This window comes from Gobius niger (assembly GCF_951799975.1).
Source record: "Gobius niger genome assembly, chromosome: 21".
NCBI lineage: Eukaryota > Metazoa > Chordata > Actinopteri > Gobiiformes > Gobiidae > Gobius > Gobius niger.
Window position 1 is genome coordinate 9581558 of NC_136872.1, and position 26328 is coordinate 9607885.

At 42.6% G+C, this 26328-nt stretch overlaps 1 protein-coding gene and 1 long non-coding RNA gene across 2 annotated transcripts in view; one reads left to right on the top strand and one right to left on the bottom strand.

Annotated features, from left to right (window-relative positions):
• The window catches only part of stim2b (stromal interaction molecule 2b), a 33916-nt gene extending 19707 nt beyond the window's left edge, over positions 1 to 14209 (top strand). The window contains exons 3-12 of the mRNA XM_079579829.1: positions 5352 to 5463; positions 6589 to 6700; positions 7445 to 7560; positions 7657 to 7834; positions 9343 to 9520; positions 9610 to 9771; positions 10800 to 10900; positions 10987 to 11225; positions 11331 to 11520; positions 12687 to 14209. Of these exons, the coding sequence (XP_079435955.1) occupies positions 5352 to 5463; positions 6589 to 6700; positions 7445 to 7560; positions 7657 to 7834; positions 9343 to 9520; positions 9610 to 9771; positions 10800 to 10900; positions 10987 to 11225; positions 11331 to 11520; positions 12687 to 13257 (1959 nt within the window). The 3' untranslated portion in view covers positions 13258 to 14209. The remainder of the gene's footprint in view (positions 1 to 5351; positions 5464 to 6588; positions 6701 to 7444; positions 7561 to 7656; positions 7835 to 9342; positions 9521 to 9609; positions 9772 to 10799; positions 10901 to 10986; positions 11226 to 11330; positions 11521 to 12686) is intronic.
• The window catches only part of LOC306980452, a 359700-nt gene that overhangs the window by 155329 nt on the left and 178043 nt on the right, over positions 1 to 26328 (bottom strand). The gene's annotated exons all lie outside the window — the stretch shown is intronic.

Below are 26328 nucleotides of genomic sequence, written 5' to 3' on the forward strand. Positions count from 1 at the left end.
CTGCCCCATGTTTGAAGTGTGATTCGGCACACCGTCGCAAAGACATGGGTTTAGATTTGGAAAGACTTGCATGTGAGCGGCACATCTGTGTGAGCTGGCCGCTGCCTGGTGCGGACAGGGTAACCCGAGCAGGCCCATGGGTCGTCTCTGCACGTCTATAGAAAGAAAAGAATCTTAAACGGTCTGCATGAGGTCTGGAAATGTTCTCGCCGGAGCGTCACGGAGGTGTCAGCTCACCAAAAGTTACATAAAGTTGTAGTCGGGGGCCAGGAGATGACTCCAAGTCATCAGATAACCTGCGAAGTCAATCAGTTGTTGGAATTTTACCTCGACACGACTATGATCCCTGAATTTGTTGTCTTTAACCCCAGGGGTTTCCACAACAAATCACGGGCCTCCTACTAGTGTTTGCCTTCATTCACTCAGTTTTGAACAACCTTGTTCACTTTGGCTGTGTCTTTTCTGTGTTGGATAAAACATCAATGCTGGAGCACCCTCCCAAAAAATATATATTAAGGCTGCAACTATGCTTGATATGTCCACTTAAAGTTACCTCAAAACTCTCAATTATGCAAAACGAAAACAAAAAAAGGTAGTACTTTATCAAGATATTCATTAACTAAATTGCCCATACTGTAACAAACTTTTCAGATTTGAGCTATGGACTGCTGTAGTTTCAGTTTTGACATTATCGTCCTCATCAAATAAGCTTTCATTTCATATTAGTTATGATAGTTGTGAGCCTCGATTGATCACTAGCACTACTATAGAAGGTGTATTAGTCTATAGTGATGTTATCTAAAAGGTGAAATGACAAGTTTGTGAAAGCAGACCTTTTCTGGCCAGCTGTTTGTTTTCCTCTGGGCTTCTCTTCTCCTGAGTGACATAAAACAGTCTCACTTTTGCTTAAAGTAACTTCAGGTTTGTCCATCCGCTCCCATTTTAGGGCCCAATAAATCCGGAACGTCCGGATAAATATTTGGCAGCTTTCTCCATAGCGGCATTATTATTTTAACAGGAAATATTCTTCCTTTTTCAATGTCACGACCAAGGTCATTCCCATAATTATACCGTACCAATTCTAATCTGTTGGCTCCTTGGTGAATTTATCGCCGGCAGATCAAATTAGTATGTCTGCTTTTACTGGTTGCACACAATGAGCTGTCTTAATCAGTAGAATGAGTAGAAAGTGTGGACAGATGCTGTAAATGCCAGTGCTGAAAACATTCACAGTAGAGGGGAGAGAGCAGAGAATCATGGGAGCTGATCTTGTATGTGAAATGCGAACAAGCGAGTCCTTTGTTGGCTCCTGTCACTGTGTCTCGTAAGGTTCATGTCCAATGTTATTCATGTTGTATGTTGAGTATACACTTTCTCTTACTACTTCTATAGGCAGTTGACAACTACATTTATTGCTTCCCATAATACAAATACCTCTTTTAGTTCAGTGTTCCGGATAAGCATAGGGAATCAATAAATATAGTAAAAAAAAATACAAGTTGATGACATGGATAGAGGAGGTAAAATTCCATAAAACTCTGACACTCATTTCTCATTGATATAACATGGTTGGCAAAATTTGAAATAGTTAAAACTCTACTATGTAACTTCCTGTCAGTGTCCAATAAGGAAGTGAAACAGTAAACGTCACAAAAAAAGGTCAAACTTCTGAAAGCTGGATACATTTTTTGGCAAAATCTAGAAAAAATATGTGTAATATATCAAAGGCACTTTAAAGGACAACTTATTATTCACTTTACACTGAGAGCTATTATTTAACCTCTTAACCCCCCGCACATTTTCTCCAGTTTGGCTTTACCCAAATCCTAAAGCTTCTTGAAAAAGAATTAGCAACAAAAGCGAGAAGAAAACAAGGATGAAAATACAACAAAAAACTGACGAAAACTAATTTAAAAAGCAACAAAAAAAGTGGCATTGTTGCTGTCACTTTTTTGCTGTTCTTTTTCATTGCATTTTTGCAAGGAAAAAGATCTAGGCTCCAGTCAAGAAGCTTCTAGATTTGGGTGATGTCATACTGGAAAAATCCACTCGGTTCAAGGTTAAACTATGTACAATGACACGAAATGTCCTATATTTTTGCTGTCCCAAGTCAGGTAGGTAAAAGATAACAGAAACATGTATTCCTGATCACATTTATCCCCACAAGTATGACAAATATCACCAAGGTGCGCCAGAGTATCCATGGCAACCTCCTGATTCCAGCATTTCATTTGGACGAAATGCCGAGTCTCATGTGAACGGCTGAGGTTTGTGCCCATTGTAGGAGGAGATGCGCTGTATAAATTGAAACGATGAAGCGTCAGTGGGTAATGTCCCAAAGTCTCTGCTGCCCGGCCTTTCACTCCGTCCGTGCGAACATCCTTGAAGGCTCTCTTGTGTGCCAGCACGTCTTCACTTCTCCGAGCAGCAGGACTTTCGCTTGGAATACTTGAGTGCACACTGTGGTCCCTCCAGTGACTCAGCACACACCGGTCTCTCCGCTGTACGTCAGCCGCCATCCTCATTAGCATTAGCATTGTCACTGCGTTGGAGCCCTGAGTTACAGTGGCTAGCAGTGTTTTGTCTGGATTCAGCAGACCTTAAACAAACGGGCTATATGGTGCGGAAAAACTTAAATGCTACGTACTAAGACAGATTTCATGTTGTGTAAGTGTTTAGGGTCTTGAATCCTACTAGGCTTGCTCAAAAAGGCACTTAACTTGAAGTAGTATTTGTAGAAATTTCATGTATTTTACCCAGTATGTAAAGCAATAAAAACGTTTTTTAGAGAAAAGGAGTTTGGGATGATTGGGGGGTCTTTCATCTCCTCCAAATGTCGGAGACCTGATACACACTAATGGAATCACGAAGAAGAAGCTAGCAGGCTAACGGGCAAAGCTAACTGTGGGCTAGCACCACTTAAACAGTATTTGCAGCCAAGTTTGAGTGACAAAAATGATCTCTATTGACAGAAAAATACTACGCTCTTTTCTGTCAGCGTAGTATTTACTCTCAAGGACAATTAATGAGTAAAAAACTGCAACGTATTATGACACCTGCAGTGGCGCTTATGGCCTCGGGGCATGAGTTACTTAGTACTGCTTGAAAGGCCCGATGCCTGATTTGTTTTTTGGTTTACAACGATGAAAGAGGAGTGAACGTTAAACCTGTTCGTTGTGGTCTCATTCCCAACATTCCTAATGCGTATCTGGGACGGGTTTAAGTGCACGTTTCACAACTTGCAGGGCCACTTTTTCAGAGTCACTCTCACGGTATTGCTAATGCTAATAAAAGCTAGCCTGCAAGTTCACAATCATTATAATTGCTGATGGAGGACTAAACAAATTCCATGTAACTTATTTTAAAGGCCATGTTCTGACCCTTTGAGGCTTCTGTAGTGAACATTTTGTGGCTACCTTAGTACCAACCGGAAAAGGGAAAAGTCACATTTCCGTGCCCAAAAAAATCAAAAGACCACCACGCTCTTAGATCATTCTGACATCGGTGGAGAATGTGATGATATGCGTAATTTTAGCATGAAGTGATTTCTCCAAGGACAGTTTCAAACGCCTTTTTGATCAGAGGTTTTTTCTTCTTCTTCTGACAGACAAAAGGCTCTCAGCACTGGAAGACTCTCTCCGTTTCCATTATGCTCTCAATGTCAGCAACGAAGTGTTATTGGGCTGTTCACTTCATGGTGTGCACTGTATAGCTAGCTTCACCTGGCTAGCATGTAGCATGTGGGCTCCGTGGCATACAGCTATTGGATGTCTAAAGGCTATCAGTCATGATATTGTTTGTTCCTCTTATCGTCAATGCTACTATTGTTTAGCAAGGAAAACAATGCAGCCATGTATTACCGTGTGTCAAGTCACTAGTGAGATCATCCGCACAGACAGTCACCAGTTGTTCAAGCCCGAAAAATAACAAGCATTTACAAATATGGAATAGTCTGTAGAGATATGCTTTTTACCCTTGAGTTGTAAGTTAGATCCAGCATGTTGATCTAAAGCAAACATGATGATAAAACATTCTGTAAGATGTGACTGTAAATCCAACTCGTGACTTGATGTTAGCTTAAGCAACCTTTGTCAATATGGACTTGGGAATGTTATTGGACTTGTTTGTGTTGTTTTATGTGAGCCTCAGGAAGAATAATTATTGCTGTGGTAATAAGATAAAGCAAGTCATTATATTCACAATTCGACTTGGGTCTGGTGTTTATTATAGTGTCAGATTGACCCAATATTTTAACCATGTACTTGACCAAAACCATATGAACCATTATGATCTAAGCCAGTGGTTCCCAACCTTTTTTGTCTTGCGGACCCCCTGGACCCTTCAGTGCTTGTCCGTGTACCTCCTGCCTAAAAGGTGTTACAGTTTGTTTACTGTCACTATGAAAGCCCTATTTGTAAGTTAAAAAAAAATGTGTTCAAAATATACTTGAAATTCTTCCGAAACTATATGACGTCACAACATAACTGCAAAGTGTAGCTTTTCCTTTCAAAATAATGTTCAGTTTCACCTTCATTAAGCTGAAATAATTGCAAGCACGTCCTGCTCAGTGCTCGAGTACCCCAGATTGGGAAACACTGTTCTAAAAAAACAGCACTGTTTTAAAAGTAATGTTACCTACTTGTTGCCTACTATTCATTGGAAGTTCATAAACTCGATTCATATGCTTTATAATCATGTGTACCGTGTTTTTCCCAGAATTAATTTGATTCCATCACTTGGGAAAAAAATCTGGCACACTGTAGTGCCTTTAAGATTCACATTCAGTTGTACGTTCATTACTTTTAGTTGCAACCGAATTAAACAAAGGAGAGACTTTGTGTAAAGCCCACTCCGCTGCAATTGCTATGGGGCGATAACTGGAGTGAGTGGGAATGGCTGTGCAGAGAAATGTGGACAGGCCCGTAGTTTATGCCAAGGCCACACAAAAAGCATTTGGTGGGCAGCCATCGATTTGTTCTGGGCCTCCCTGGTTGTTGTGGCACTCTGTTGGTGGGGATTTCTCTGGCTCGCCGCTTCAGCAGGGGGGGCATCCGGAAAGTGCAGGCCACACATCACTCACAGGTGGAAGTGTTGCCCCCGCCATCGCTCTTCTTCCTCTTTTCAAAAAGTCCCTAAAAGGAAGAAAAGAAAAGTGTGGATGTCGGACTTTTAGCTCCAAAGCCGGTTCTGGCCAGCTTTCACGCGCTGAATTGAAAAGAAAAAGGCAAATCCTAAAACCAGCTCGGCTCAGTTTGTCACTTAATTATTGCTTCTTCTTACAATATTCACACTAGATTTAATGCAGTAAATCTGAAATCCCTGAAACATGTTCCTTTTGTGTTGTTTTCCAGTTTATAATAGAAGACATGAAGCAACAGCAGACCAACAAGCACAGCGTCCTGCACCGCGAGGACCAGCACATCACCGTGGAGGAGCTGTGGAGGTGCTGGAAGACTTCCGAAGGTAACCACACTGCCACCACGTGCAGGAAACACAGCTGTGCTCCTTTTGTTATTACACGCTTTATTGATTCGCAATCTCAAGCTGCAACATTAGCCATCATTGTGTAATGAAACACCACGTGATACAGGTGTGGCGCGTCTCAAAGAAAACTGGCACCAGCGATGGTGAAAGACGCGGATTAGTCTTTCAAGGACGGGCTGTAAAACACCCACATGTTGCAAACTGCTTTATGTCCCTATGGATTTCGTTATAATCCTTTGTTTGTTGTGTTTTGTTTTCTGGTTGAAGCATTTAGCAAGGCACGAAGGAATGTGCAGGGTGAGACAGCCTCGTCTGCCTTCTTATGGCATTATTGATCCTTCACCTTATTATTATTATCTTTTCATCCTCTTTCAGATCAGTTATTTTTTAGAACAGTGGCACAAGTATCTTTGCCAGTTTATGTTTATAGACATGGTTGTTATAGTGAGCCCTGCATCATTGGGGCACCTGTCTGTGCATGGAAGGTTCAGGGGCAATGGGGTTCTCCTCAAGGTTTCTTTTTCTACCCTCTTTTGTTTTTTTCTTACCGAGAAAGGGGGGGGTCTAAGGACAGTGGACTCTGCCTGACCAAAAAAAAAAGTACTTACCTGGATTTAACTAACTGTTCTGGGATTGTTCAGGTCTTGGTTCGGTAACACTATGTGCCCAAAGAATGAGATCGGCCATTTCTTCGTCCCTGATGGCGCGGGTATATTCCAAGATGACAATACCAGGATTCATTGGGTTTACATTATGAAAGAGTAGCTCAGGAAGATCATTTTCACTCATGGATTGGCCGCCACAGAGTCCAGATCTTGCGGCCATTGAGAATCTTTGGGATGTGCTGGGGAAGGCTTCGCGCAGTGGTTACACTCTCCCATCATCAGTGCAAGATCTTTGTGAAAAATGAATCTGGATCTGCTTGCCCTGACATTACAGAAGCTTATTGAAACAACCAACGCGGCCCAACCAAACATTAGAGCGTTACAATTGTCTAGTTCACTTTGTGGCATCTGCATCGTTTTTTCTATTGTGGGCTGTACAAAAATACACTACATTGCCGATCTTGATTCTTTTATCCTTTTTTTTGTTTGTTTATTGTAGTTCATAACTGGACGACGGAGGAGACGGTGCAGTGGCTGAAGGAGTGCGTGGAGCTGCCTCAGTACGAGAAGAACTTCCGAGACTTCAAAGTGACGGGGAACACTTTACCTCGGTTCGTTCCTGGGAGAAATCCTTTCGAATTGCTCTGAACAAATACAAGAATCACAGGCAGAACACGTTTAGAGAGAGTAGAGCCCCATGGAGGCAGAATATTGTTTGCAGGGAAAATGATACCTTCAAAAATAATTGCATGTCTGCGATATTTGGCACTGATGCAATTGCAATACATTTTAAAGCAGTACTTTGTTTTAATGAGCACCTTCTCCGCTGTGCACCTGCTCCACTATTACCTGTGCAACGCTGCCCACTTCTGGTCAATGAGTGTAACGCAACCATCAAGCTGCCCTTAAATCCCTGTGAATTCGATTTCCGAGGGCTTGTATCGATAATACAGCTGTCACCAAGTCAGCACATGTGTTACTTGTGTGCTCATTGCAACATACAGATCTACAGTTACACTCCTGTAGACGGCAAGTTCTCGGTGGTGGTGGTGGTGGTGGGGGGGGGGTCACAGAGGGGTATCCTGTTACGCGACAGCGCCCACGGCCAGTGACTCACGAGTGATGTCACTGAAGAGGTACGGTTTCAACAGCGAGGCGGCTAAAGTGTTGCTACATCAATATTTTTACATGAAAAGGCACTCAGCTCCAGGATAAACTAGGTCAGGGGAGAAAATGCTCTTTTAACCCACCAACCATGAATGACACATATTATAATGCACATGTTTTGAGCTCTTTTTCAGTCTCATCAGGGATATAATGATGATCTCTTATGTGTTTGTTCTTTAATATTTCAGAATAGCAGCGAATGAGCCGTCGTTTTTATCAATGCAGTTGAAGATCTTAGACCAGCGGCATAAACAGAAGTTGAATCTAAAGGCGCTGGATGCTGTGCTCTTTGGCCCTCCTCAACGTAAGCAGAACCTCCAGACTCTTAAAATCGATGCTAAATCCTTTTCTTTTCCCCTCGTCACTCGCTCGTCCTGTTTTTTGTAACCCTCTCCTGCAGGTCCGCAGCACAACTGGATGAAAGACTTCGTCCTGATGTTCTCCATAGTGATCGGCGTGGGCGGCTGCTGGTTCGCGTACGTGCAGAACAAGTCGAGTAAGGTGCACATCTCCCAGATGATGAAGGACCTGGAGAGCCTACAGCACGCCGAGCAGAGCCTCCTCGACCTGCAGAATCGGTATGTCCACGGTATTTTGTTTGAGAATAATTCAACTTCATGAGTGGAGGTTTGGCACTGGCGGGGTTCTCACGCCACCTAGAAAACCTGTAAAATGACTTTGTCTGTTGTATTGTCATGGATAATGTGAAAAAATCTTAACTTAACCTTTTAACTCCCACCTGAACAGATCCTATTTTCTCCAGTTTGGCTTTACCCTAATCAAAAAGCTTCTTGGGAAAAAAGCACCTAAATAGCCACAAAAAATGAGAAGAAAACAAGGATGTAAACGCGACAAAAATGTGGCAAAAATTCAACAAAAATGTGACAAAAACTCAACAAAAATGTGACAAAAATTCAACAAAAATGTGACAAAAATTCAACAAAAATGTGAGAAAAATTCAACAAAAATGTGACAAAAATTCAACAAAAATGTGAGAAAAATTCAACAAAAATGTGACAAAAATTCAACAAAAAGTGACAAAAATTCAACAAAAATGTGACAAAAAAAAGAAAAACAAAAAGAAACAAAAAACATACAAAAGGTGACACAACACAGCAACAATGCGAGGAAAAAGATCAGTTTTGTGGGTCTTAGCTTTCAAATGAGGTGTTACACAGCCAAAAGAGGACAGAATGCATTTGGTTTAGGCGGGTGCTAAGAGGTTAACTAACTTTGCTGTTATAAATGTAGACGATACCTTTGCTGTGTCTTAGCCCGCTGTCTATTAATGTCAAGCGCTAATGTCAAGTGGGGAACATTCTTTTCAAAAAGTACTACAGTTGTACAATAGGATGATGTGTCCTCTAACAAGTCGCCACAACATTATTTTATGTGAACTTCTGACTTTCTCTCATTTACATTACAGACTGCACGCACACACAAAAAATCGAATTAAGTCTTTCAGTCCAATCCAAGTCCATTGCAGAACAAACGTGACAAATTGACGTGTTTAAAGTTCAATGTTCCCCCAACACATTCCCTTCTCAAATAGTGAGGCCCTACGCCGAGGGGGCGCGTGTGACCGGGTGTGTTTACTGTGTCTAAAAACGTTGGCAGAGGACAAATATATGAAGGCGTAACTTAGACTTTGCACCCCAGTCACGCTGGTAAGCCGCTTGAGTTCTTTCAGCAAAAACGTGCTGAATATCGCCAACAATCATCCCACTTATTATTGAGAGTGCACACCGGCGTCAGGGCCAGCTGCAGCCCGCGCACCTCAAAGTAAAGGGGATCCCCGGTAATTTAGGGGAAACTCTGCACATTAACTGTCCGCATTTAACTGTTAGGAGATCCAACAGTGCTCCTGCTTGTGTGCTCTGAACGGGTGTTTGTTTTGTGAAGATTGGTCAAATACTCGCGGAGATATGGTCGTTAATGTTAGCATGTTAGCATCCTTTTTTTATTGCACTTAACGAAATCCTGGAAATGTCCTGAAAAATAGTTTCAAGTGAAAAGTGAACCCTGGGAGATTATACTGTATATAGATATATGTTGAATGAAGTCTAACCTAGCGTGGTCGGTGCAGGCTGGAGAAGGCCCAGGAGGAGAACCGCACCGTGGCTGTGGAGAAGCAGAACTTGGAGCAGAAGATGAGGGATGAGATCACGGGCGCGAAGAAAGAGGCGTACAGGCTGAGGGAGCTGCGGGAGGGCGCCGAGTGCGAGCTGAGCCGCCTCAAGTACGCGGAGGAGGAGCTGGTTCAGGTGAGTCTCCTCGTTATTGCGGCGGACCTTTCGCCTTTTGTGTCTCTGGCCTCTAACCCTGTGGCGTCGTGTCGGGGGGGGCGGCGCAGGTGCGGAAGGCCCTGAAGCGCGCCGAGAAGGAGATGCAGTCGGAGCGCTCGGTGCCGGAGATGCTGCAGAAGTGGCTGCAGCTCACGCACGAGGTCGAGGTGCAGTACTACAACATCAAGAAGCAGAACGCCGAGTTCCAGCTCTGCGTGGCCAAAGACGAGGTGCGGCCGTCTGTGGAAATGCTGCTTTTTGTTCCTTTTTCTACTCATTATTGTAGTGTGAGGAATCAGGGTCACTGTTGTGGGTTTTGAGTAATATATTTCATATCATATAAAATCATATCATATAAAAATACTGCGCAATAATCCACCTAATCCAAATGAACCAAGTAGTATTCTTAGCTGTGGTTCTCAAACTGTGGTTCTTGAGCTTCTTCAAGTTTTAGATCATTTCACATATGCTTTGCTGATGTGTTTAAAGAGGGGCACTTATGCTTTTTCCAGCTATTTGGTGATAATCTCAAACACACCTTTATCACTATCTTACCCTTTGTTGGTTAGAAAATGCAGTATTGATCTAAAACAGCTGAAACAAAGATATCCAGTTCACTTCCTGATCCTCCGTGCGAGCAACCATAAGCCCCTTCCACCTCCCTTTGCTGAGCAGCTGTTTCAATAAAGAGAAAGAAAGATAGGCAGAAAACAGAAAAAGTCTGTATTTTTGTAGTGAAGCTATAGTGAGTATTTTTTTACTCGAAGATGAAAAGATTTAAGTTTAGCCGGAGACCTCAGGAGGAGCTTTTTGGGCAGAAAAGCCACCAGTGGAGATCCAAAGATTGCACTCGCGGCTCAAAACACAATGCCACAACTTTCTGATGTGAGAATAACATTGTAACATGGTAAAAAATGTTTTTTTTTTCTGGTTTAGACGTAATGTTGTCCACTATTGGCCGATTTAGACCAGCAGTTCCCAACCTTTTTGTCTGCCCTTTGAGTCCTTTATTTATACTCGGAGTCCTTCATTTATACTCAGAGTACCCCCTTTCTCGATGATCCTGCCAAAATTATTACCAAATGACCAACTAAACTAAAGATTTATTAGTGATTAGTTGTGTTCAAACCTATTACTAGAAAACATCACCCCTGTACCCCTGGTTGGGAAGCACTGATTTAGAGCCCATATAAACCTGGGTTGATCCTGATTCGAGAACCTCAAGGCTAGAGCATAATGTATTTGTTTCCAATTTCAGGCTGAAAAAATCAAAAAGAAAAGAGGTTCAGTTTTTGGAACTCTTCATGTGGCCCACAGTTCATCGCTGGATGAGGTGGACCACAAGATACTAGAAGCAAAGTAAGTAAACCCTCTGATCTGTGGAACCTGACTTCTCAGCATGCTCCTCGCGATGCAAAATCAAAACCATCGATTGCCTGTCATAGGAAAGCCCTGTCGGAGGTCACGGCCTGTCTCCGCGAGCGTCTGCACCGCTGGCAGCAGATCGAGAAGCTGTGCGGTTTCCCTGTGGTCAATAACTCGGGCCTGCCCACTCTGACGGCCAGCCTGTACTCGGACCACAGCTGGGTGGTGATGCCCCGCGTGTCTGTGCCGCCCTACCCCATCGCCGGGGGAGTGGACGACCTGGACGAGGATACGCCCCCCATCATCCAGCAGTTCACATGTGCGTGCCACACTCGTCACATCCTCTGCCCTCATCCCCCTTAATGGAATCGTGGCTTAATCCTTTGCGTGCGCCCTTAACTTCTTCTGTCCCTGTGTGTTTCAGCTCCCAGTATGATGCGCCCTCCCCTGACCCGCAACAGCAGCGTGTGTCGCTCGCGCCGCAGCCTCCTGACCTCCCCCCAGCCCTCGCTCCTGTCTGCAGACCCCGACCTGCTCTCCATGGCCGGCTCCACCCTCTCCTATCACCCCGAGGCGGACGACGAGCACATCATGTTCAGCACGGACCGGAGAGGGTACGTAGCTGTGTCCACACTGCTTCGACTCAGAGGATCTGCAGGTGGAATAATCCCCTGGTGCTCGTGTGGTGTGGTGGGCCCTCTAGTGGTGGTAAAGGGGAAGTGACATAAGACTGCGCCGCATTGGTGGGATGGGAATAGAGGGAATTTCCTTTAATAAAATCATGATCTAGCCCTAAGTGCAGATTTCAAATGTCTTCAAGTGCCACACCGCTTTCCGGAACTTAAAGCCACATCATGTAACATTTCACCCAATAAATAAAAAAAAAAAAATGCTTGTATTTTATTCTGATATTCGTAGCGTCGAAAAATCCCTAAAAAATGAACAAACAAGTCTGTGTTTGCTGTGAGCAGCTCATCTCTCCTCAGACCTGACCTGAGGCCTCCAGCTCGTCTCCATGGAGATGTTGACTAAAGGCAGCCAAATCTGACATTTATATTGGTCAGGTCCTCGTCATAATCCATTCACTGCCAAAAAATATCATTTTCTGCATCAAGCTGGTCATTGAGAGCATGATTTGTTTTGCAGGCAAGAGCAGAATGCAAAATTATACACAATGTGCCTTTTAAATGGGAAATAAGAACTAGCTAGCATTGCTGTCCTGTTAAGGGTCATTATTGGGAAACAGCTCCACATGGTGGCTGTGTATCATGCCCTTGGTGACTTTCGGGAAATATTCAGGCTTATTGGACAGGATTAATTCAATTCAATTCAATTCAATTCAACTTTATTCCGGACTCGTAGTCCATAACAAGCTGCATTTTATTTCAAAACAATATGTAAGAGACATACAAATAAGCCGTAGCTGTGAGTATAACGATATAAAACTGTCTAATGTAATTATACTGACATGAAATAATTACTGTTTAATTAACGTTCATAGTCCTGAAGCAACAAATCACTTCCTCTGCATCTATTTTATATTTGATGAATCAAATGTGATTGTTTTTTCAGACGATCCCTGTCCATTCATTTCAATAGAGAGATTCTGTTTCACCCAAAGGGAGCGCTAACCTCCTCAGTGGTGTAGATGTTGTTCCCGTCTAAGGAGAGGGGATTTCAATTTCAATTTCAAATGAATGTCGTTTATGAAGCACAGATTTGAAGTGTGTCTTTTGCCACACTGCTTCACAGAACTTGACCGGTGCTGCTCTTGTTACAGAGAGGCCGTTCCCGAAGGCGTCTCCGACACAGACTCGCTCAGCTCTTTGGGCCGTAAGCCGTACCAGTGCCCCTGCTCCATGGGCGCAGAGACCCCCTACAGGAAGATCTCCCGTGAGGAGCTGCTCATGTACACCCAGACCGTCGAGCCAGCCGTGTCCAGCCCCACGTCCAGCAGCAGCAGGGACTCCACGCCCCCTCCCGCCACCAGCCCCTCCGGCCCCCCCTCCACCAGCCCCTCCCCGGCCCTGGAGCACCACCCCTTCGCACAGAGCCCCTCCCCCGACGTCACCTGCACCATCCCGGAGTCCCACAGCGCCCCGCCCGCCCCCGCCGGGAAGGGCCTGTACAACGGCATCCTGGAGAAGTCCTACAGCTTCAGCCAGCTGCCCCCCAGCATGCTGCCCCCTGTGGGCCGCTACCCCTCCCTCACCTCTCTGGACTCCGAGGGCCGCAGCCTGGGCAGGGAGTACAAGCTGCCCAGCACCTCCTCCCAGGACTCCTGCGACAACGGGGAGAAAATCAAGCGCTCCTCCTCCAAAATCAAATCTTTATTTAAGAAGAAGAAATAACTAATGCTCACTGTCAGACTGTAACATGTTCTCTTGGTCATCAGAGACGAATGTAGCTCAGCGTGGGAGTGTCCACCTCCACACTGGCAGCCTTATTTGAATATTGCCTTTGATTAAGTTGATGCAGCCTCACAGGGAGGGCCGGAAAGGTCAAACTAGTGTCAAAGAAAGGTCAAGGGTCACGTTTGCACAAGTTTCTTTAGTTTGAACAGAGGCTACTGTTTGGTTGAATGATGTTTAACGCAGAAAGAAACACTGTCTTTAAGATTTAAAGATATTTGACTAAGTTATTCTTCACCCTTTTTAAAAGATGATTTTGTCCAGTGTTTAGCCATGGGCCTCATGTACTTGACTCATGTTCTTTTGAAACAAAGGTCTGTTGCACTACTGCTCTCCCAGCGCTCTGGGAAAGCTCACGTTTGGGGGAGCAGGCAGGGGCAGCCCCCAAAGCTTCACTGCTCCTGCCCCTCCTCCTCACTGTAGACTTCGAGTTACTTTGTTTTCACATTGTTTTGTTCTTCTAGATGTTTTCAATAGATTTTTATTGGTGGTGAGCTAAAGGTTGTTGAATATGCAGATTTTACCAATCAGTGAGTACATTACATCCAATGTAATTCAGCTGATCTTTACTACTTGATTAACTGCATCCTGTAGCCATATTTCTATCATTTTTGTCTTAAGCTCTCGCCCCCTTCAAGCTCAGTGTTACAAACACTTTAGACGAACCTTCATGAGGACTCAGTCATACGTTTAATGTTGTTAAATGGACATAAAATGGACTTTATTGATCCAGTTAACAGTGAAACTATTCCTTTACGGAGAATATTTTGAGTGTACACATCCCTCCTAAAGTCTCAGTCGGCTCTTTGGACAGCACCAGTTTACCTTTTTCTTTCTACTGTATTTATTTATTGGTTTAATTGGTCGGGACAGTGCAAATTAATGAACAAGCCACACCGGATTGCAGCCTTGGACTAATTTCCATCCATCGTACCCCATGCGCACTCTCCAACACACTCTCATACATCCTGGCCTATTGTACATGTTTTTAGTCGTAGGGGAAACATATACATATTCTAGTATAGATATAAAAAAAAGTAATGTTGAGGTATAGGTATAGGAAAAATGTAAAAGTACCCAGCCCTAATAATGACTGAAGATCTGTGAGGTGATGTTCTGCTCTGAGCGACTGAGCCAATCTCAAGACTTTCTAATATTGCTCAGCAAACTGAATTACTGTGATGTGTGATCAGCCATATCGTTCTGTTTTTGAGTCTGAACCCGTGAGTGCTTCATATCCGAGGGTGTGGGAGATGTTTCCCAAAAGCCACAAATACTGCACATGGCAACCATTACGCTCTAAATGCACAGTCGTCATGGAGAGGAGTGGTACAATCTGTCAATTTCCAAGAATCTTAAATTGTGTACACTCAAAATATTTGATAAGAAAATCCCACATAATTCTAATACTGTTTGGGCGCGCCCCCTCGTATGTAAACATACCAAAATGGAACTTAAAGGGATATTTCAAAATTTTTGACATAGGGCCTCATTTCCTAGTTATTCAGAATGTTGTTGATTTCTGGAGATTTTTTTAATAATAAACGAAGTCCTTATATTTGAAGCGGTTAGTGGTCCTAGGCTAGTGCTAGGCTAGCGCATGTCTATGGTAACTAGTAGCGTGCATTAAAAACAGTCTGACCCAAGCACAGGGCACCTGAGGCAAATCACTAATAACACCAGACTACCCATATAAATGCCTGTGTGGACTATAATGTTTTAAATATAACCATTTTGCATTTAAAAGAACTTATATTTGAGCAGCATCAGCTTCCTGGTTGTAGCTACGCAGCGGCGGAGTGATCTGCCAGGTTACCGGATCTACAGTAGTTTGTTTACCTGTGGCATTACTACACGTGGAACTCACAAAGGAGCTTTCTACAAATCAGATATGGTTTGGAGGACGACCCCATGATTTTGAAGAGGTTTTTAATGCAGGCTACTAGTTACCATAGACATGCGCTAGCCTAGCACTAGCCTAGCACTAGCCTAGCACCACTAAACTCTTCCAATTTAAGGACTACATGAATAAAAAATAAAATAAAATCTCCAGAAATCACAACACTCTGGATAACTAGGAAATGAGGCCCTGTGTCAAAAATCCTGAGATGTGGCTTTAAAATGAGCTTGTAACACTGAGTTTGCCTCCCGCCACACTACGCCGGAGCGGAACCCATGCAATACGCTCCTGTGGGCCGCTCCGAGCCTGATGTCAGAGCGCTGCTTCTCACTGTGATCCTGCCTCCTCCTGCTTCACCCGGACTGGCCTCATGTGAGAGGGAGAGAGAGACGGAGAGAGGGAGAGTCCCGACGACGCAGCAATGCAATGTAATGGATCATAGCGGACACTAGAGGGCTCTGTCTGTCTGAAGAGAAGAGCACACAATGAAGGACGCGACAGAAGAAGAAGTGGAGACGTGAATGTTTACGACTATAGGGTTTTGTCATTGTGTGTGTGGATATATATTTGTATACTGTAATAAAAAGGATTCAAAACATGGAGTCAAGCAGTGCAAGTCATACTTTTGCAGCAATATGAAGGCCAATCTGAAAGGCAGGGTGGGGAGTTTAGACGTTTTCCCCACGCCTGCATAGGTTTCCTCCGCAATGAAAATAGTGCTGAAAAGCAACAAAAACGAGTTTTAAAAAAAGAGGAAAACACAACAAAAACGTGACAAAAATGCGGCATAAGAGCGACAAAAAACGTGCGGGAAAAGCAGCAATGATAAAGCGACAAAAACACGACTTAAGAGCGATGAAAAAGCAACACAAATCAACAAGAAAGCCACGAAAGAGCGGCAAAAAGGCAATGAAAAAGTGACTGAAACAAAAAAATGTCGAAAACACGACCGAAACGCTTAAAAATGCAACAAAAAACCGGCAACAACGCAACACAAAAGTTCTGATCTGTTTTGCCGGTCTTAGTTTTCAAATTAGGCGTTACTCTTGCCTATAGGCTTTTAGATTTGGGTAAAGCTTAACTGGAGAAAATGCGCTTGGTTAAGGCGGGGGGCAAGAGCACACACCTGGTCAGTAATATGTTAAATTTCAAGTCAAGGAGTTTTCACATTTCATCCATCCATTTTCTTCCGCTTTATCCGGGGCCGGGTCGCGGGGGCAGCAGTCTCAGCACAGATGCCCAAACTTCCCGGTCCACACACACCTCCTCCAGCTGTTCTGGGGGGACCCCGAGGCGACACCAGGCCAGCTCGGAGACATAGTCCCACCAGCGTGTCCTGGGTCTTCCACGAGGCCTTGTCCCAATAGGACATGCCCGGAAGAGAGAGAGAGAGAGAGAGAGAGAGAGAGAGAGGCGACCAGGAGGCATCCGGAACAGATGCCCGAGCCACCTCAGCTGCTCCTTTCGACGTGAAGGAGCAGCGACTCTACTCCGAGCTCCTCCAGTGTAACTGAGCTCCTCACTCGATCTCGGAGGGTGCGCCCAGCCACCCTGCGAAGGAAGCGCATTTCGGTCGCTTGTATTCACGATCTTGTCCTTTCGGTCATTACCCAAATCTCATGACCATAGGTGAGGGTGGGAACGTAGATCGATCAGTAAATCGAGAGCTTTGCCTCCGACTCAGCTCCCTCTTCACCACGACAGCCCGATACACCGATCCATCTATTGATCTCACGCTCCATCCGTCCCTCACTGAGAACAAGACTCAGAGATACTTGAACTCCTCCACTTGAGGTAAGGACTCCCCACCGACCTGGAGAGGGGAAGCGCCTTTTTCCGGTGGAGAACCATGGCCTCAGATTTGGAGGTGCTGATCCTCATCCCGGCCGCTTCACAAACCACCCCAGAGCAGCTGAAGGAGAGGAATTCGTTTTATTCAAATACATATTTTATAATCTGTCCATGGGGCAAGATATTTACGTAAAACTACTACAACAGTTTTATTTCAAGCAAATTAATATTTGTTTTTGTTTTGAGAGCAGTGATTTTCTTCTTTCTTGATTTAAGAGTAAATATCTCGCCCCATGGACAGATTTCTTGAAATTAGACTCAAATCAAGGACAAAAAGTACTTATTTCAAGTATCATTCTGCACTGTGTATGTTTCACACAGACACATCATATAATCAATTCCTAAATCTGGCACAAAAAATGAGATTCTAATACATACTTAAATAAAGAATAAGAAGAGACACAACAAGGTTAAAAACTGGAAAAGTTCTAAAAGTCTAATCATGTCAAAAAATCCTATTCTGAAATAAATTTGCAAAACCAATGTGAGAGGCTGGAGGCTGCTCAGAATCTGAAATCAGAATTGCTTTGACAGTGGGAGATCAGACGGGGGAAAAAAGAGAAAGCAATGACAACAAAACAGAAGATGCAGCCGCAACGGGAGGCCAAGGTCACCGCGATGTGCAGAGCCGAGGGAGATGGAAGAAAAAAGAAAAAAAATGAAATAGGGACAGAAAAAAAAGTTAAAGATTTGATAGAAAACATTGCATTGTGAAAAGAAAGAATCCACAATCCAAACTGCAGACGTACAATACAATAAACGACCGTCATCTCACACGGCTCTGGCAGTGTCATTAGAATTATAATAAAAACATAGTTGTGTGAAGTGATTCAATGAATAAAAGATGTCCAACCACATACATTACAACCAAAAAGATAATGGTGTTCCAGACCATCGCAAACACTGTTTTTTGGGTTACAGTAAAAAAGAAAAAAAAAAGGAAACAAGAAGAAAAACCTGTGAGATCTGTCTTTGTGCAAACTGTACCAACACAAATAATTTGATTAACGGAAAAAAACAACAACAAAAAAACAAAGAAGATTCTGGAACGGCCAAAACCTCCTCATCTTTAGAACATAAACAATGTTCCAGAGCACACGTGCATTAAGTGAATCCTCCAGCAGGTGGTTCTGACCATCAGCCTGGCTCCACATCTGGAGATGGGCCCCCAGATGCTCTTTAATCTGCACTCATGTGTTTAGCCCACCCCCGCTTAAATTATATTTCTCTCATCCACAATAAAGGATGAGAGAAATATAATTTCAAACCATTCACATGGTTTGACAAATAAAAAATCGTGAATTAGCCTATGTCATGCATAGAAACACATATAGGATCCACATAAATCACAGGCAAGAAATGCTTTACAGCATTTGTTTATAACATAATGATGATACATTTTTAAGAAATACTACTGGATGTGACAAGCATTATGACGTAGCAGACCCTTCAGCCAATCAGAGCGCAGGCTCACCTGCCCAAACGCCCTCGAGCTGATTCACGTGTTTTCATTGGACGGAGCGCGTTTCCTTCAAATCTAGTTCAAAAACCCGCGAGCTAAACACAGCTGTAATGTTGTATATGTTTTATCCTTAAATGACGAAACTGCGGAGAAATGAACGGCGTCAGTTTCATCAGGACATTTGGAGCACGTTCTCAAGAGAGGGAACCGAGGCTTTGCCGGGATGACGTGAGGAGTTTCCCCCAAACATACGAGGCTCGCCGCGGTCACGGAACAACCGGACGTACGGGTGACACGGAGTCTGAGACACGAGGACGTTTGAGGACAGAGATGGAAGTGAACAGGAGAGATATGGAGTTGGCAGTGACGCATATGGAGGAGAAGAAGGACTCATGAAGGCGTCAATGGTGAGTTGTGCTTTGGTGTCGCTGTTGTTGTGAGTAAAATGGTGATAACCTAGCTCACACATATACTATAATATGAGAGCGGTGAATTGTTCCCGGTTGGGGAGGTGTGATGCGTAATGGCGCAGTGCTCGCTCTTGGAGAGTCTTTGGCACAGCCCGTTCAGTTCCTCCACAGGTGTGGCAGGGCTAAAGACTTTGCGCTGCTTTTTGTCCTCACATCATTTGCATGGGGGGCTAGTTTTGCAAGTTTGTGATTCATTTCTTTGCGTTTGACCTTTTTTGGGAATCGTCATCGCAGTTGGTCAGATACATTACGTATAAGTTGTTTCTGAATTGGGTTAAATGTAATGTGCATGCCCTCAATGAAAGTCGACGTCTTATATGTAATTCAGGGATAAAACAAACGACCACTTGTGTCTTATGGATTTGGACTGTCTCCAGAGCGTGTGTTAAAGTGACAGTGTATGTTTCAATGTTTTACAATTGAACAGAGTGTGTATAAATGATACCTGGCTCTGCAATCTGACCAAACGTAAGTAATATAAAACAATCAAATGTTTTCTCTAGTCCCTTCCTTCGATGATCTCAGCGACTAATCAGAATCCCCGGTGCCATCCCTTCGACCAATGAGACGAGCTTGTCCAGTCCAATCGGGAGAGAAGGGGGCGGGGGCTTGGTTGTTTACTAGTGCTGGGACAAAATATCAGATTGTATGCAATACTTTTTGCTGCAATACCAAGTATCTGATACTTTCAATACTTTTGGAGGCATTTTTATCTTTCACTCTTTTGTTTTGCAGTAACTATAACACTTTGTTACATTATTATTGTTAATGCACTTTTCAATCGTAACACTTTGGACACATTTTAAGGTAAACATATCATCCTCCACACCAGTATAGACCTATGTCAGTGTAAAAAGATGATTAATGCCCCTTGTCCTGATTAATTTCATCATATATCATTTCATATCTCAAATCACAAACCGCTCCAACTTTCACAAAGTGGCTCCAGCAGAACTTTCTCCATCTCTCGCACGGATCGTGTCACAGTGATCCTTCAAACAAAGCCCGCCGAATCTAAAGTCAGAACATCGCGCAGCTTTGTGTCCATGAATAAAAGATGGCCGCCCTGATGTTAGCCTTATCTAGTGACATACTCCCTGAGAGCGAGGCATCGAGGTGAGAATCTACTACTCTATATCTTTTACTTTTAAAAGACAGCCCCAGGTATGGACCGGCAGTAATGAAAAAAGTAGAAAAAAAAAAGCTGAACAATATAAAAGAACTACGAGGAATGATTTTAGTTTTTCAATTTTGGTCGGTGGACTTGCGAGGGATTGGATAAAGGATTAGGACAGCGGTGTCGGAGGTATGGTATGGAGCGCGACGCCGACTAATCCAGAAGTCATGCATATTTCATCACAATACGGCACAGACTTAAATTAGTCCGAGAAATGGGATTACGCAATGTGCACTTTTGACAGCCATGGGGATTGTAACATGGATGCTGAGGCTATTAACAAACTAAGTTTTGTGCGAGGGAGGCATCGTTTTTGCATTTTGGAAAACTTGCATTTATACAAATTTCCTCTTATATGTTTGACTATATTATGGCGATATATTTAATTACCTTGAGACAGGATCTTGGTCAGCAAGTACCTGTAGTTGAAGGATTATACTATGGATTTATTGAATCTTATTATCGATTTGAATTACATTATCAATAATCTGAATCTTTCTCTCCATCTAAACTTGCTTTATGGTTTCCTATTGGTCTGCACAATATATAGAGTTCGGGAATGTGACGTCATTTCGCTAAGCATTATGGGATTAGCAGCAATTGTAAACTAATGTAGATTTTGAAAGTTAAAAGACTGGAGTTATTGTTCTCATTAAAACACTTGGACACCACAGTGAGTTAGATGGATTTACCAGCAGTGACTCAGCAGCCGGCGGAGTTGTTCCACATGTTAGTCAATGGAAATGTATGCTGACAGCTGCAAAGATGGCAGATCTCCATGGTAACTGGAATTTCCCGAACTCTATTCTAAAACAAAGTACGCTAATATTTTCTAAAACAAATACAGTAATACAACCTTCCGGGCAAGAAGGTCCCGGGTTCAATTGGACGGGACCTTTTCTGTGTGGAGTTGTAAAAAACATGGACAATAGGCCATAATGTGTTTGCGTGAATGAATTATGATGGTCAGAGTTGGCCCAGATGTGTGCCAGATGTGTGGAGTCGCGACAGCGGCTTCTTTCTTTCTTTCTTTCTTTCTTTCTTTCTTTCTTTCTTTCTTTCTTTCTTTCTTTCTTTCTTTCTTTCTTTCTTTTTCTTTCTTTCTTTCTTTCTTTCTTTTTCTTTCTTTCTTTCTTTCTTTCTTTCTTTCTTTCTTTCTTTTCTTTTTCTTTCTTCTTTTTCTTCTTTTTCTTCTAATTCTCCTTCCTCCTACTTCCTCTTCTTCCTCTTCTTCCTCTTCTTCTTCTTCTTCTTCTTCCTCTTCTTCCTCTTCTTCCTCTTCTTCTTCTTCCTCTTCTTCCTCTTCTTCTTCTTCTTCTTCTTCTTCTTCTAATTCTCCCTCCTCCTACTTCCTCTTCTTCCTCTTCTTCTTCTTCTTCTTCCTCTTCTTCCTCTTCTTCTTCTTCTTTTTCTTCTAATTCTCCCTCCTCCTACTTCCTCTTCTTGCTCTTCTTCTTCTTCCTCTTCTACTACTACTACTACTACTACTACTACTACTACTACTACTACTACTACTACTACTACTACTACTACTACTACTACCTATCCTTTAGTAAAAGTTGTCAAAACAAAACACGAGAGAAAGTAATTGAAAGTAGCAACATTTTTGAAACAGTAATATGTAAAACAAGCATATAGAATATATTACAATTTTAAAGTAACTTGCCCAACATCGGTCAATGGCTCTCAAACTGTTTTTGTAACTTGGTTAATGTCGTGTTTTGGGCTAATTTATTCTAATGTCTATGACTCAGACACGACTGACACGCTACTTTAAAGCAAAAGTTATTTCCTCAGCATCTGATGACACTCCAACTATTACTGCCTCTCCTCTAGTACTAACCTGCGTTCACAAGCCTTGCACTGGCCTCTCAAACCTTCCCCAAACCTGTTATATACTCGAGTCATCCACTGACGCACTTAGGCCATCGGCTAGCTTTTCTACGGTGAAGTTTGGTTCCAGGAAATCAGAAATAAAATATCTTTTCATATTCTGGAACAATAAAAAACCACTATACTTATAAAAAGTTTCCACACGCAGACATCCTGCAGTTTTAGAACAATTTGAGTGTAAAAGTGGAACTATTTGACGTGCGCGGAACAATTTTGAAGCTCACGTGACCTAGTTCTGACCAATCACAGCATTGATTGGTCAGAACTAGGTCAAGGCTGAGTGTAAACAGTAATGGCGGCCTCCCTTCATTTGCGACGACAATCATCACCAAATAATGAAAATACTGCTTGCTGCATGCATATTTTAGATCAGTGCTGTGAGAACACATGTGTATTAACTAAAGCAAGATGGGACACATTTAGAAAAATTGCAAAAGAGTGGATATCACTGAAAGGGAAAGAGTGCAATGCCGTGTTGCCAACGATTATACACACGTTGGACAGCGAGTATACAGAGCTGGAAATCTTCCCTCACTACCACCCGTCATGCTACAAACGTTTCACAGACAAACGTCAGCTTTTCTACGCCAGACAAAGACAACAAAATCAGAAATCGGGTAGTAGTCCTGGTGAGTACATTTCATTTTTGTGAATATGTTTTGTTGTATTGCCTATGCCGTTTACGCCCACAACTTAGTCCCCTCAATTTGCCGAATTGTATAAAAAAAAAAAATAAGGCCCTGGATGCCCTGGACACATATCGTAGTATTTGTGTTAACGCAGATTTTTCTACAACCGTATGTAAAAAAAACCTGTTTACACGACAGATATTATAGCTGAAGTGAAGTGTGGCTAAATCACACTAGCCTTCGTTGGCCAGGTAACTATATTGATTAAAAAATCATCTAATGACTATAAAGATAGGCTATAACAATGCCAGAACACCCCAAACAACAATCAAACTACAGCAAACAATCTATAATGAAACCACAGGTGCATTATATGCCACAGCACCACGCCATATTTTAAGGCAACAAGCAGGAGAAAACTCACGTGTGACAGATGTTTTAAATCGATCCCATCCTCTTTGGCGAAGTTCTGATGAAAAGTGCAATATTTCCCATGATTTTCCCGTTTACGTTCAGAGAAAAGCCATCGAGTTTCCCTGGCCGTGTCCCAAACAGCGCGAGTCCAGTACGCTCCAAGGCAGTGGCCTGGTACATCGTCAAACATCCATCCTGCTCCAAAACATTCCCACGCGTAAAACAGGTGCATGGTGCATAAGCGTTAAACAAGTGCACCGCGCAGAATCCACAAACTTATACAACTGGAATCAACAACGCGACGTGCCAGTATGACACAAACAATGCGGTCTCACAAAACAGCGGAGTTAAACTAAAGCAAAGCATTTCCTAGATGTGGTGTCATATGACCGTCGCCACGGATACGCGCCCCCCACACCATATTATAAAATGTATAATTATAAAATTATAAATGTTATAACGATAAAATTATAACATTTATAATTATAAATGTATAACATTTATAATTATAAATTTATAACATTTATAATGCCCCCATTGTAAAATTATAAAAAAGACCCCAAAAAATGTGATTGCTGAAAGATTATTCAAGATTATTATTATTTCTGCTGTAATTAAACTTGTTTTGCAATTTCATTTCAGGTAGTGCTGGTAATTCATCAAAGACATTACGTTCAAAAACTGAAATCCGTGGGTTTTCAGCCATTCTACCTGAAGTTTGTTTGATCTGCAAGAAAAAGGATAATTACATAACAATCAAGGGAAAAAGAGTGAAGGATAAGTTAGCAAATGCAGAAACAGAAAGCTGTGGTAGGTACATATTTCATTGATTTTTTAAATCTCTCCTTTTCATGCACATTTGAAATCTATTATAAATAGTTTTGTGTGATACATAGGGCCTGCAATTGGTTATTTAAGGTTATTGTGTTTAAATACATTTTCATACAATTTCCCAGGACGACTACGTGATGCAGCAGAACTAAAACACGATGAATCAATTCTGATGCATATTCGTGGAAAGGATTGTGTTGCGGTGGAGGCCAGATACCACTATAGCTGCTATAGAACATATACTCGCTTCATTTCCAAGAGTCAACCTGAAGGAGTGCGGTATGTGTTAATGGGATATTTGCCCACATATCTTGCAAACCAGCCATACAACATTTATCTTGAAACACTTTTATTCCAACACTCTATTTTTGATAGAAAGTGAACTAATACCTGATTGAAACTGAGTTTTCAGAGCAACATGCTAATGCAATATTTTAACGTTAATCGAAGCTCTGAATTGTCATAGTTTACATCCAAGTTGGCTCTTTTTTTTTACACAGATATTGATTTGACTCTTGATTGTGCAATTTCCTTGAAAACGCATTCATGCTGTCTGATGCATTTTACAGTGGAAGAACATCGCCACATGAGGCTGCATACAAGGTCTTTTGTGATTCTGTTATTGTCAAGAGAATTTTGGACAACCAAGAAGTTTTTCGGATGAGCCATCTTCTTGAACTCTTCAATAAAACAGTGAAGAAGCACGAGTCAATGGATGCTTCAAATTACAGGTACCTGTCATTACATAATAATTATTTTTTAATGCGGTTAGCGATCGTGCTTCACATCAAGAAGGTTCCCGAAGGTACCTGGACGGGGCCTTTCAGTGTGGAGTTTGCATGTTCTCCCTGTGTCTGCGTAGGTTTCCTCCAGGTACTCCGGTTTCCCCTGCCACTAAAAATATGTACAACAAGTTTCCCTCTGGGGCCAGGACTCCCCTGTAAAATAGATTCTTAATCTCAGTGTGGCTTTCCTGGTTAAATAAAGGTCAAATAAACTAAAAACAAATAACTCAGTCGGTCTAATTGAATATCAGTGGAAAAAAGACTTTTAACTGCATACAATGTAATAGTTATACAACAAACTTACTGGTGCTTTTTAATTTCAGGTGTGACCAGCTGAAGCTACGGATTCAAGCTGATTTTCCTCAGATCACCTTTCACAGGCCTAATCTGAGAAATAAGTGTGAAATGGTGTATGTTGAAACACTTTCAACAGGGATTATACTTGAGGAATTACAGCCTTTCTCAGAAAGTGAGTCAGGATCCTCAGAATCAGACAGTAGCTCCAACAGTCCAGAGCATGTCACGACAAGACAAAACAAAGAACCAAGTGACCTCCTACATACATTATACTCAGCCGGAATAGCCATCAGGAATGCTGTTAAACACACGCCAGCTATTCAATGGACATGGCCTCCTACTTCTGAGGAGTTTACAGTCAGCAACAGCCGTAGTGTTGTGCCTAAAGTACTTTTCAATCTCCTTGCCTGGATTGTCGGTGCGTCAGAAGATCCTACGCTGGATGAACTACAAGATGTGTCAAGCCAGACTGAACTGAAACTTTTATCCATAGGCCAAGATATTGTTCATCTTGCTTCTGATGGTTATAAACAAACACCAAAATCACTGGCTCTTGGACTAACGATTCGACATCTAACAGGCTCATCTCAGGTACTGAAGATATTGAATAACCTTGGTCACACAGCATCCTTCGACAGTATCCTGGATTTTGAAAGTAGTCTGGCACATCTACAGCTACAACAAGAGAATGTTATTCCCAAGGGCTTTAGTCAGCAAGTTCCCACTGTCTTCATCTGGGATAACATCGACTTTGCTGAGGAAACCATCTCAGGCGCTGGCACTACACATCATACAAATGGTCTTATGGTACAGCCATCAATTGCATTGAGCTCAGCAGAACAGAATCGTCCTTACATATCAAAGACCCAAGGAGCCTTTTTCTCTAAACCCACAATGTTAGAACATTATCATCAGCAAAAACGTGTCGGTCCAAAGGTGAGTTCTGCTCATTCAACAGAGGCTGATGTTGATAATAGGCTACTAGCAGACAGCAGGTCTCTTGATGATATCTACAACATCATCAAGTCTGCAAGTACAAGTGAGAGAGACTACTCAACTCCTGGTTGGACAGGGTTCAACATGTCTGTGGACTGTGTTGTGTATCCGAAATCAGCAATATACTATCTTCCTGTGATTGAAGCTTCGCCCACTGAAATGGCCACAGTACAGACAATATTCAAGCGTACACTTGACATGGCAGACCTGTTAAAACTTGAGACAGTAATGCTCGTCTTTGATCAGGCAATATATTCCAAAGCCCAGCAGATTCGGTGGAATGACAGTAATCTTACCCAAAGGACT